Below are 11,335 nucleotides of genomic sequence, written 5' to 3'. Positions count from 1 at the left end.
ACATGCCTGAGTCCGGGCCAGCAACAGGAGCATCTGCACGGCCAGGGCACCTGAAAATACAGTTCCTAATTAATTTAAGGTGTTCTGCCAAGAAATGATCATTTCCTGCTCAAGAAATTGCGGGCTTGGGCTGGCGGCTCACTGGCTTTACCGGCAGCCGTGGCCCGCCTGTTTCCTTCAGGCCCTGGCGGAGGGGGCTCTTATCTCCTTAACACAGCCCTTTCCCTCCCTTTTGAGCGGGAGGAGCGGAGCCCGAGGAAGAGCAGAGCGGGTGCCACCGTGCAGGGCGGCTCTCGGAGAGCGTGTCCTGCTCTGTGTGGTGCCCATTGGGGACCCTGCACCCCTGAACACACGCCGCCGGGCACTGCAGCCTGCGGAGACCATTCGCGGCTGAGCATCGGCTGCCCTTCGAGACCCCAGAGACGGAGGAGCGAGTGCCATCCTGGGACATACACCATGGGCAACTGCATCCCGGTGGTGAGTGTCTCTCCCTGCCCTGCTGCTTCTCCCAGTGATTTTCTATCCTGCTGGATGCTGGGGCCACGAGGGTGCAGGGAGGTGAGCAGAGCTGTGGCTCGCAGTGGGCACTGCTGGCAAATGATTGCTTGCAGATGGCTCAATGGGGTTTGCCCTCACCCGCTGCAGGGTTTGCAGCTCTCCGCTGTGAGAAAATTTGGGCTTTCGTACACAGTGGGACCAGCCCGGGACAATCCCACACCCCCGAGGTATCTGCTGCAGGCGGCCTCCCCTCTCCCACAGTGTGTCCCTGCCTGATAAATCGTTCTTCTCATCCTGCACCGGGGCTGCACACAAATCCCCCAGCACCAGTGGGGCAGCAGCTCCACGGCCCAGAGTAGCAGCCCATCAGGGGATGCTGTGGGATGTGGCTCCTGTGGTCAGTTGGGCACATCCCTGTCTGATGCCCATGGGTCTCCTTCACAGAGCCCCGGGGTCCTGGAGGGCGAGAACTCCCTGGACCTGCTGGACATCCTGGGCAACTTCTCCTACGACAACAGCAACATGACCTTCCTGGACTATGATGCTGCACCCTGTCACAACGAGTACTGTCCCCTCTTCCAGCGCGTGGCCCCCACCTTCCTGGCCATCACCAGTGCTGCAGCCACCTTGGGCACTGGGGCATTGCTGGTGGCACTGGCCAAGCAGCCACACGCCTGGAGCTGGCCCCAGAGCCGAGCGCTGGTGGCCCAGCTGGCAGTGGGGATGGGTCTCTTTGCTGCCGTGCTGCCTCCAGTGGCAGTGGGCATCAGGTGGGGCTGGCGGGTGGGTGCAGGGCTCTGCAGTCTCACCCACCTCCTGTGGCACTGGAGCCTCTTTGCCCAAGGGCTGCTGGTGGGCAGCAGCTCCTGCAGCACCGCCTGGTGCCGCTGGGACCCCCGGAGCCGGCGCCTGGCTGTGGCTTTGTGGGCCTGGGCGCTGCTGCTGGCGATGCCGGTGGCTCTTGCCAGCGGCACTGTGGCAGCCCCAAACACGAGCTGCATCCGCCGGAGAGTGGACGTCCTCTCCCCAGCGTATCTGCTGCACCTCACCCTCTGCCTCTGCCTCTTCCTGCTGCTGCCAGCAGTGCTTCTGGCGGCCACAGTGGCCATGCCGCGGCTGAGGGCAGCCTGGCAGCCAGCCATCGGGGCAAGCTGGCTCTTCTTTGGGCTCTGGGTGCCTTACGGCGTGGGGCTGGCTGTGGATTTCCTCTTGCAGGCCCGGCTGCTGCAGCCCAGCTGTGGCACCTTTGAGCACTTCGACTACATGCTGGGGCTGAGCGAGGGGCTGGGGGTGCTGCACTGCTGCCTGGGGCCCGTGGTCCTGATTGCCACACGGCTTGGCCACCGCGGGGTGGGTGGCAGCTGCTGAGCTCCTTATGGTGCAGCCCAGGGTCCTGTGCCCACCCCTGGCCCACCACAACGTTCCCTCTCCCCACCAGCCCCTCAGCTTCTGCCACACAGGCAATGCTTCCCTAGAACCCAGGGGAGGGCAATGTGGCCACCAGACTTGGTGCCTCTCCTCCTTCTGTCCCCTTCCTTGGGGTCTCAGCACCACCATTTGGGGTCGGACACCCTGATTTGCTCAATGGAGATACCCCTGGGGTGCCTCAAGTGTCTCCCCAAGACCCCACGGTGGGGTCAGCCCCAGCCTCCTGCATGCCTGTGGGGACCTCCGAGCTCAGCCCCAGCCCCACGGGGAGATTTCAGCTGGCAGGGCAGCAGCAATGGGAAGTGACACAGGATTTTTGCTCCCTCCTGACAAGCCAAGTGTCACATCCGAGATCAGCCACTGGGAATTATATACAATATATACGTCTGTCAGAGCCGCTCGTCAAGCTCCATTAATGGCAGGGGCTGGGAGGGGGGGTGGGGGACACAGAGGGGGTGACATCCATCGCCTCCAGCCAGGCTCCCACGGACCAAGGGATGGGAAACAGGAGGCGTGTGCTCCTCGTGCCTCCAAATTAGCAGGGAAAGTTCATAATGGAGCTCTGCAGTCTTATGAGCGGGAAGCGAGGTAATTTATATCCAGCGCTGGAGTCATCTGAGCCGCGCATGGCCATTCCCACGAGGGACGGCCACGTGCGGTCACAAGGCACATGGGGGGATGTGAAATGGGTGAGGAGGGAGAGCTGGGGGGCGCGAGCCTGCGGCCGGGACCTGCCCACCCCAGGGGTCAGGGGTCCGGTGTGGCGGCACACGAGGAGCTGCCCTGGCTGAGGCAAATGCTGTGGGACCCAGGGGCTCATCCCTGGTAAATTGAGGAACTGGCTCAGTGGGGAATGAGCCCACATAGTCCCCAAAAAGGGGGCGGCCGCCCGTGGCCAAGAGCATCCTGCTGTCTCCCTGGCACGGGTGCTCTCCATCCCCGGCCTGGATCCCCTGCCCAGCACCATCATCACAGAGCCCAGAGCAGATGAAATCCTCCTCCTTCCCAGCCAGGCTGCCTCTGGGCAAGAGGGCTCTGCTCCGGCCCCATCCACTTGCAGGAGGACACATGGACGCCCTCGGAGGACACTGGACCCTTGGCTTTGCTGCAGTTTCTTCTGCCACCTGGTGCCCACGGCTTCAGGCTCCATCTGTTTGTCCAGGACAGGGCAAGCAGAGCCCAGGACGTGCCCAAGAGCTGAGGGTCAGGGTGAGAGGTCCAGGGGGAGCTTCTTCTGTGCCTCTCAAACAAGCGGAGGTTAAACTGGGTCACTCCCATGGGGGGCTTTGCCCAGGGAGGGTAAGTGAGGCGAGGGGACTGAGATGCAGCCGCGTGTTCGGGGTGGCCCTGCCGCCCGGGTGGGCACATGGCCGGGGCACAGCTCCAAGAGGATCCTGTGCAGGCGGGTGACTCAGGGTCTTGTGGCACGGCCACGTCACAGCGTGAAATTGCTCCTCCCGGGCATGTCAGGCGGGGCTGGGGACAGGACTTGGGGGGGTGCGGTTCCCCTCCCACCCTCCAGCCCATAAACCTGGCGGGTGGCAGCCCTGCGCCGAGGCGGCTTCTTCCCGGCACCGACCATGATGCTTGGGACCATGGGCCAACTGTGGCTCTGGCTTGCCATCCTGGCCAGGCTCTCGGGGATTGTGGCCCAGGAAGGTAGGGGTGACACTGGGGGACAGAAGCCAGCACGGGGCAGGTCAGGCTGGGCTGGGGGGAATGTGGCAGTAGCTCTTGGATCCCTCTGCTTGGTGCCAGAGGGCGGTCAGGGGGAATGCGGGAGCAAGGCTGGGGTCAGCAGAGGCGACATCAGGGACATGGAGTCACCCAGGGGAGATGGAGGAAGGTTCAGAGGCAGTTGGAGGGGGCTGCAGGATGCCCCAACCTCCCACTGCGTCCCCTCTCTCATCCCCCAGACCTGTACCGAAAGGTGTTCGTCTTCCGCAATGACCCCAGCGACGCCTACGTGGTGCTGAGGGTGAAGCCAGAGCAGCCGCTGCAGAACTTCACCGTGTGCCTGCGGTCCTACACCGACCTGACGCGGCCCCACAGCCTCTTCTCCTATGCCACCAAGGCGCAGGACAACGAGATCCTCCTCTTCAAGCCCAAGCCCAGCGAGTATCGGCTCTATGTGGGGGGCAAGTTTGTGACTTTCCGGGTCCCCGAGGGCCGCGGAGACTGGGAGCACGTCTGCGCCAGCTGGGAATCAGCCACCGGCATCGCTGAGTTCTGGCTCAACGGGAAGCCCTGGCCCCGCAAGGGGCTGCAGAGGGGCTACACGGTGGGGGCGGAGGCAGCCATCCTGCTGGGGCAGGAGCAGGACGCCTTCGGGGGCGGCTTCGACGTCTATAACTCCTTCTCGGGCGAGCTGGCCGATGTCTACCTGTGGGACGTAGGGCTGTCCCCAGACAAGATGAGATCTGCCTACCAGTCCCTGCGGCTGCCGCCCGCCCTCCTGGCCTGGAAGAGCCTGAGCTTCGAGCTGAAAGGCGATGTGGTGGTGAAGCCCCGGCTCCGGGAGGCGCTGGGGCCGTGACAGCCGGCCGGGCCTGGGGCTGGGGTGGCCTCAGACCCTGCTCTCCCCTCCCTATCCCCATCACCCCTCCACCTCTGCAACCTGCCAAGGAGAAGGTGCTGTCTGCGTGGCCCAGCCGAGGAGCTCTGGTGGGGACGGGGCTCAGATGGAGCCGGGGAGCACCGTCCCCATGCTCACCCGCCATCCCCGGGCTCCCTGCCAGCCTGCTGGGTCTGCAGGCTCCCAGGCAGCCAAACCGGTCCCCCGGGCCCACCCCGGATCGGCAAACAGCCCCGTGGGCCAATGATCCCGGACTCGAGGAGTTGAAGGTCCGGGTGAATGTCACCGCCCTGTAGCCACGTGCAGCCCAGCACAAGCCCTGAGCAGCCCGGGGGCCACGTTGTGGTGGCTCTGCCTTTCCCTGTCACCACGGGGCTGCCGTAGCCAGGCTCAGCAGTGCCATGGGGCAGCTGTGGCTCTGCCTCCTTACCCTCATCGTGCTCTTCAGCCTCGCTGCCCCACGAGGTAGGGACAGGGGGGCTGTGCCAGGACCCCCTCTGGGTCCTGTGGGGACAGCAGCAGGTGTAGGGGGGGCACACAGCAGTGGTGGCTGTGGGGTGCAGTGGGGCACCCTGCGCACTGCAGCGAGGGGTGCGGTGAGCACAGGGGGTGCAGCGGGGGCGGGAGGAGGAGATGCGATGGCAGTGCAGCAGGAGCCGAGAAGGGCTCCCTGAGTGACACAGGGGGGACGGCAGTGGTGGGCAGCAGGGACACAGTGTGGGTGCCACAAGGAGTGATGCCGGGCTGCGGTGGGGACACGGGGGTCCCACAGGCTGGTACAGCTGGGCCCCAGGGGTGGGGACAGGACACCTCCCCACCCATGCTGGCCCTTCCTTCTCGGTGCTGCAGAAAATGTGACCGCCCGGATCCAGGCTCACCCGCCAGTACCCACCATGTACCACCAGCTGATACTCTCCTGCGAGGTCACGGGGGACCCCAGGTAAGACGTCGTGTCCCCCCCCAGGCTCTGTCACAGCACCGCATGGGACACGCAGCTCCGGTGTCCCCAGCCCCAGTGGGAAAAATGGGGGAGGGAGCACCATGGTCCCTCCATGTCCCCCCACCCTATGGCATGGCTATGCTGGGGTGTCCCCCTGACCTGAGTGACACCCGGCCTGGCTCAGCCCCAAGGAGTTCCTGTGGGAGAAGGATGGACACCATGACCCCCTGCAGAAAGGCCCTGACAACATCCTCCTCTTCCCCTCCTTCAACAAGTCGCACTTGGGCACCTACATCTGCAGGGCCACCGGCTCCCTGGGCACCACCGTGGCCACCTACAACCTGTGGATAGACGGTAGGGAGGGGACCAAGGGGATGGCTGGGGACAAGGGTTCTTCCCCTATTTCCCGCAGCTTGTCCTCACCACCCCGTGCCTGTGCCACCCTGTATCACAGCCCACGTGTGGTCAGTCTGGGTGGTGGAAGCCACCTCTGGGTCTGATGCTGGAGGCCACCTCCAGGCTGGTGGTGGCCCCTTGGCTGGCACGCAGCAACCCTGTTTCCCCTTGGGGGACTTGGGCAGACGCCATCTCCGTGTCAGGAGTAGTCACCTCTTTCTCGCCTCTCCCAGACCTGGCGAACAAAGTGTTCGTGTTCCCCCAAGAGACCAAGGACTCCCACGTGCTGGTGAGGGCAAAACCGGAGCAGCCTCTGCAGAACTTCACCGTGTGCCTGTGGTCCTACACTGACCTGACGCGGCCCCACAGCCTCTTCTCCTACGCCACCAAGGCGCAGGACAACGAGATCCTCCTCTTCAAGCCCAAGCCCAGCGAGTATCGGCTCTACGTGGCCCCACGGGGAGATTTCAGCTGGCAGGGCAGCAGCAATGGGAAGTGACACAGGATTTTTGCTCCCTCCTGACAAGCCAAGTGTCACATCCGAGATCAGCCACTGGGAATTATATACAATATATACGTCTGTCAGAGCCGCTCGTCAAGCTCCATTAATGGCAGGGGCTGGGAGGGGGGGTGGGGGACACAGAGGGGGTGACATCCATCGCCTCCAGCCAGGCTCCCACGGACCAAGGGATGGGAAACAGGAGGCGTGTGCTCCTCGTGCCTCCAAATTAGCAGGGAAAGTTCATAATGGAGCTCTGCAGTCTTATGAGCGGGAAGCGAGGTAATTTATATCCAGCGCTGGAGTCATCTGAGCCGCGCATGGCCATTCCCACGAGGGACGGCCACGTGCGGTCACAAGGCACATGGGGGGATGTGAAATGGGTGAGGAGGGAGAGCTGGGGGGCGCGAGCCTGCGGCCGGGACCTGCCCACCCCAGGGGTCAGGGGTCCGGTGTGGCGGCACACGAGGAGCTGCCCTGGCTGAGGCAAATGCTGTGGGACCCAGGGGCTCATCCCTGGTAAATTGAGGAACTGGCTCAGTGGGGAATGAGCCCACATAGTCCCCAAAAAGGGGGCGGCCGCCCGTGGCCAAGAGCATCCTGCTGTCTCCCTGGCACGGGTGCTCTCCATCCCCGGCCTGGATCCCCTGCCCAGCACCATCATCACAGAGCCCAGAGCAGATGAAATCCTCCTCCTTCCCAGCCAGGCTGCCTCTGGGCAAGAGGGCTCTGCTCCGGCCCCATCCACTTGCAGGAGGACACATGGACGCCCTCGGAGGACACTGGACCCTTGGCTTTGCTGCAGTTTCTTCTGCCACCTGGTGCCCACGGCTTCAGGCTCCATCTGTTTGTCCAGGACAGGGCAAGCAGAGCCCAGGACGTGCCCAAGAGCTGAGGGTCAGGGTGAGAGGTCCAGGGGGAGCTTCTTCTGTGCCTCTCAAACAAGCGGAGGTTAAACTGGGTCACTCCCATGGGGGGCTTTGCCCAGGGAGGGTAAGTGAGGCGAGGGGACTGAGATGCAGCCGCGTGTTCGGGGTGGCCCTGCCGCCCGGGTGGGCACATGGCCGGGGCACAGCTCCAAGAGGATCCTGTGCAGGCGGGTGACTCAGGGTCTTGTGGCACGGCCACGTCACAGCGTGAAATTGCTCCTCCCGGGCATGTCAGGCGGGGCTGGGGACAGGACTTGGGGGGGTGCGGTTCCCCTCCCACCCTCCAGCCCATAAACCTGGCGGGTGGCAGCCCTGCGCCGAGGCGGCTTCTTCCCGGCACCGACCATGATGCTTGGGACCATGGGCCAACTGTGGCTCTGGCTTGCCATCCTGGCCAGGCTCTCGGGGATTGTGGCCCAGGAAGGTAGGGGTGACACTGGGGGACAGAAGCCAGCACGGGGCAGGTCAGGCTGGGCTGGGGGGAATGTGGCAGTAGCTCTTGGATCCCTCTGCTTGGTGCCAGAGGGCGGTCAGGGGGAATGCGGGAGCAAGGCTGGGGTCAGCAGAGGCGACATCAGGGACATGGAGTCACCCAGGGGAGATGGAGGAAGGTTCAGAGGCAGTTGGAGGGGGCTGCAGGATGCCCCAACCTCCCACTGCGTCCCCTCTCTCATCCCCCAGACCTGTACCGAAAGGTGTTCGTCTTCCGCAATGACCCCAGCGACGCCTACGTGGTGCTGAGGGTGAAGCCAGAGCAGCCGCTGCAGAACTTCACCGTGTGCCTGCGGTCCTACACCGACCTGACGCGGCCCCACAGCCTCTTCTCCTATGCCACCAAGGCGCAGGACAACGAGATCCTCCTCTTCAAGCCCAAGCCCAGCGAGTATCGGCTCTATGTGGGGGGCAAGTTTGTGACTTTCCGGGTCCCCGAGGGCCGCGGAGACTGGGAGCACGTCTGCGCCAGCTGGGAATCAGCCACCGGCATCGCTGAGTTCTGGCTCAACGGGAAGCCCTGGCCCCGCAAGGGGCTGCAGAGGGGCTACACGGTGGGGGCGGAGGCAGCCATCCTGCTGGGGCAGGAGCAGGACGCCTTCGGGGGCGGCTTCGACGTCTATAACTCCTTCTCGGGCGAGCTGGCCGATGTCTACCTGTGGGACGTAGGGCTGTCCCCAGACAAGATGAGATCTGCCTACCAGTCCCTGCGGCTGCCGCCCGCCCTCCTGGCCTGGAAGAGCCTGAGCTTCGAGCTGAAAGGCGATGTGGTGGTGAAGCCCCGGCTCCGGGAGGCGCTGGGGCCGTGACAGCCGGCCGGGCCTGGGGCTGGGGTGGCCTCAGACCCTGCTCTCCCCTCCCTATCCCCATCACCCCTCCACCTCTGCAACCTGCCAAGGAGAAGGTGCTGTCTGCGTGGCCCAGCCGAGGAGCTCTGGTGGGGACGGGGCTCAGATGGAGCCGGGGAGCACCGTCCCCATGCTCACCCGCCATCCCCGGGCTCCCTGCCAGCCTGCTGGGTCTGCAGGCTCCCAGGCAGCCAAACCGGTCCCCCGGGCCCACCCCGGATCGGCAAACAGCCCCGTGGGCCAATGATCCCGGACTCGAGGAGTTGAAGGTCCGGGTGAATGTCACCGCCCTGTAGCCACGTGCAGCCCAGCACAAGCCCTGAGCAGCCCGGGGGCCACGTTGTGGTGGCTCTGCCTTTCCCTGTCACCACGGGGCTGCCGTAGCCAGGCTCAGCAGTGCCATGGGGCAGCTGTGGCTCTGCCTCCTTACCCTCATCGTGCTCTTCAGCCTCGCTGCCCCACGAGGTAGGGACAGGGGGGCTGTGCCAGGACCCCCTCTGGGTCCTGTGGGGACAGCAGCAGGTGTAGGGGGGGCACACAGCAGTGGTGGCTGTGGGGTGCAGTGGGGCACCCTGCGCACTGCAGCGAGGGGTGCGGTGAGCACAGGGGGTGCAGCGGGGGCGGGAGGAGGAGATGCGATGGCAGTGCAGCAGGAGCCGAGAAGGGCTCCCTGAGTGACACAGGGGGGACGGCAGTGGTGGGCAGCAGGGACACAGTGTGGGTGCCACAAGGAGTGATGCCGGGCTGCGGTGGGGACACGGGGGTCCCACAGGCTGGTACAGCTGGGCCCCAGGGGTGGGGACAGGACACCTCCCCACCCATGCTGGCCCTTCCTTCTCGGTGCTGCAGAAAATGTGACCGCCCGGATCCAGGCTCACCCGCCAGTACCCACCATGTACCACCAGCTGATACTCTCCTGCGAGGTCACGGGGGACCCCAGGTAAGACGTCGTGTCCCCCCCCAGGCTCTGTCACAGCACCGCATGGGACACGCAGCTCCGGTGTCCCCAGCCCCAGTGGGAAAAATGGGGGAGGGAGCACCATGGTCCCTCCATGTCCCCCCACCCTATGGCATGGCTATGCTGGGGTGTCCCCCTGACCTGAGTGACACCCGGCCTGGCTCAGCCCCAAGGAGTTCCTGTGGGAGAAGGATGGACACCATGACCCCCTGCAGAAAGGCCCTGACAACATCCTCCTCTTCCCCTCCTTCAACAAGTCGCACTTGGGCACCTACATCTGCAGGGCCACCGGCTCCCTGGGCACCACCGTGGCCACCTACAACCTGTGGATAGACGGTAGGGAGGGGACCAAGGGGATGGCTGGGGACAAGGGTTCTTCCCCTATTTCCCGCAGCTTGTCCTCACCACCCCGTGCCTGTGCCACCCTGTATCACAGCCCACGTGTGGTCAGTCTGGGTGGTGGAAGCCACCTCTGGGTCTGATGCTGGAGGCCACCTCCAGGCTGGTGGTGGCCCCTTGGCTGGCACGCAGCAACCCTGTTTCCCCTTGGGGGACTTGGGCAGACGCCATCTCCGTGTCAGGAGTAGTCACCTCTTTCTCGCCTCTCCCAGACCTGGCGAACAAAGTGTTCGTGTTCCCCCAAGAGACCAAGGACTCCCACGTGCTGGTGAGGGCAAAACCGGAGCAGCCTCTGCAGAACTTCACCGTGTGCCTGTGGTCCTACACTGACCTGACGCGGCCCCACAGCCTCTTCTCCTACGCCACCAAGGCGCAGGACAACGAGATCCTCCTCTTCAAGCCCAAGCCCAGCGAGTATCGGCTCTACGTGGGGGGCAAGTTTGTGACTTTCCGGGTCCCTGAGGGCATCATGGCAAACGAGCACATCTGCGCCAGCTGGGAGTCCACCACCGGCATCGTGGGCTTTTGGCTCAATGGGAAGCCCTGGCCCCGCAAGGGGCTGCAGAGGGGCTACACGGTGGGGGCGGAGGCAGCCATAGTGCTGGGGCAGGATCAGGACACCTTTGGGGGTGGCTTCGACGCCCAGCAGTCCTTTGTGGGGGAAATGTCCTCCGTGTACATGTGGGACAGCGGGATCTCTACCCTGGAGGTGAGGGCAGCCATGCGCGACAGCCCCAAAAAAGCCCCCATCTTCGGCTGGAGGAATTTCCCCTACAAGACGGTGGGCGAGGTGTACCTGAAGCCCTGATGCCCGGCACGCTCCTGGTGGCCAGCGAGCTGGGGGCTGCGTCCCCCCCCTTCCCTGCTGTGTAACCCCCCTCCAAAGCCACCCCGCATCACATACATGAATAAATGGGTTAGAAAAGCAGCAACGGTCTCTGCTAGGCAAACTGAAGCCCACCGAAGCCGAGTGTGACTCAGGTAATTAATCCAGGCTCAGAAAACACGTTGGGTGAGGGTCGGCGGGAGAGGAGGAAGGGGGACGGAGCCGGGGGGAAGGGGCTGCCGCCAGCCCAGGGGCCCCATCCCGTCCCGGGGACACCGGGAGGAGCAGGGGGACAGAGAGGGGAGCCTCTTGCCCAGCGCTGGGGAACGTTACGCCCCCACCAGCCCCCGGGGAGTGCAGGGCCGGGAGGGGGAGCTCCGGGGGGAGGCAGCCCGGTATCCCGGCGGGTGCAGCCCCGTGTCCCGGGGGGAGGCAGCCCGGTATCCCGGGGGGTGTAGTCCCGCCTCCCGGCCCGGCGCCGCCCCGCCGCTGCTTGGACGCTCCCCGCCCGCGCCGCCGCTCTGGGCAGGCGCTCCCCAGGCCCGGC

The 11,335-nt window shown here is 64.9% G+C and overlaps 4 protein-coding genes across 5 annotated transcripts; all 4 read left to right on the top strand.

Moving 5' to 3' along the window:
- Positions 1-243: 243 nt before the first annotated feature.
- Positions 244-2,318, top strand: ACKR1 (atypical chemokine receptor 1 (Duffy blood group)). The gene is made up of 2 exons (XM_014961902.1): positions 244-477; positions 943-2,318. The coding sequence occupies exons 1-2, from the start codon at positions 457-459 to the stop codon at positions 1,864-1,866; spliced, it is 945 nt and encodes a 314-aa protein (XP_014817388.1). The 5' UTR covers positions 244-456; the 3' UTR covers positions 1,867-2,318.
- A 676-nt stretch (positions 2,319-2,994) lies between these two features.
- LOC106899961 (serum amyloid P-component-like) lies at positions 2,995-4,564 on the top strand. The gene is made up of 2 exons (XM_014961904.1): positions 2,995-3,585; positions 3,843-4,564. Exons 1-2 carry the CDS (start codon positions 3,507-3,509, stop codon positions 4,460-4,462), a joined length of 699 nt encoding a protein of 232 aa, XP_014817390.1. The 5' UTR covers positions 2,995-3,506; the 3' UTR covers positions 4,463-4,564.
- A 201-nt stretch (positions 4,565-4,765) lies between these two features.
- LOC106899957 (serum amyloid P-component-like) lies at positions 4,766-8,698 on the top strand. Of its 2 annotated transcripts, XM_014961900.1 has the most exons (5): positions 4,766-4,966; positions 5,351-5,441; positions 5,626-5,795; positions 6,071-6,285; positions 8,162-8,698. In XM_014961900.1, exons 1-5 carry the CDS (start codon positions 4,903-4,905, stop codon positions 8,564-8,566), a joined length of 945 nt encoding a protein of 314 aa, XP_014817386.1. In that variant the 5' UTR covers positions 4,766-4,902; the 3' UTR covers positions 8,567-8,698. The 2 variants fall into 2 exon arrangements, with proteins under 2 accessions (XP_014817386.1, XP_014817387.1); XM_014961901.1 differs by lacking the exons at positions 4,766-4,966; positions 5,351-5,441; positions 5,626-5,795; positions 6,071-6,285 and adding an exon at positions 7,099-7,689 and having other exon boundaries at positions 7,947-8,668.
- Positions 8,699-8,869: 171 nt separating this feature from the next.
- On the top strand, positions 8,870-10,890 carry LOC106899960 (serum amyloid P-component-like). Its single transcript, XM_014961903.1, has 4 exons — positions 8,870-9,070; positions 9,455-9,545; positions 9,730-9,899; positions 10,175-10,890. The coding sequence occupies exons 1-4, from the start codon at positions 9,007-9,009 to the stop codon at positions 10,768-10,770; spliced, it is 921 nt and encodes a 306-aa protein (XP_014817389.1). The 5' UTR covers positions 8,870-9,006; the 3' UTR covers positions 10,771-10,890.
- The last annotated feature ends 445 nt before the right edge of the window (positions 10,891-11,335 follow it).

The sequence above is a fragment of the Calidris pugnax genome, unplaced genomic scaffold (genome assembly GCF_001431845.1).
Source record: "Calidris pugnax isolate Ruff unplaced genomic scaffold, ASM143184v1 scaffold1007, whole genome shotgun sequence".
Lineage (NCBI taxonomy): Eukaryota > Metazoa > Chordata > Aves > Charadriiformes > Scolopacidae > Calidris > Calidris pugnax.
The sequence above is the reverse complement of the archived record's forward strand: the minus strand, read 5'-3'. Positions and strand labels throughout refer to the sequence as shown.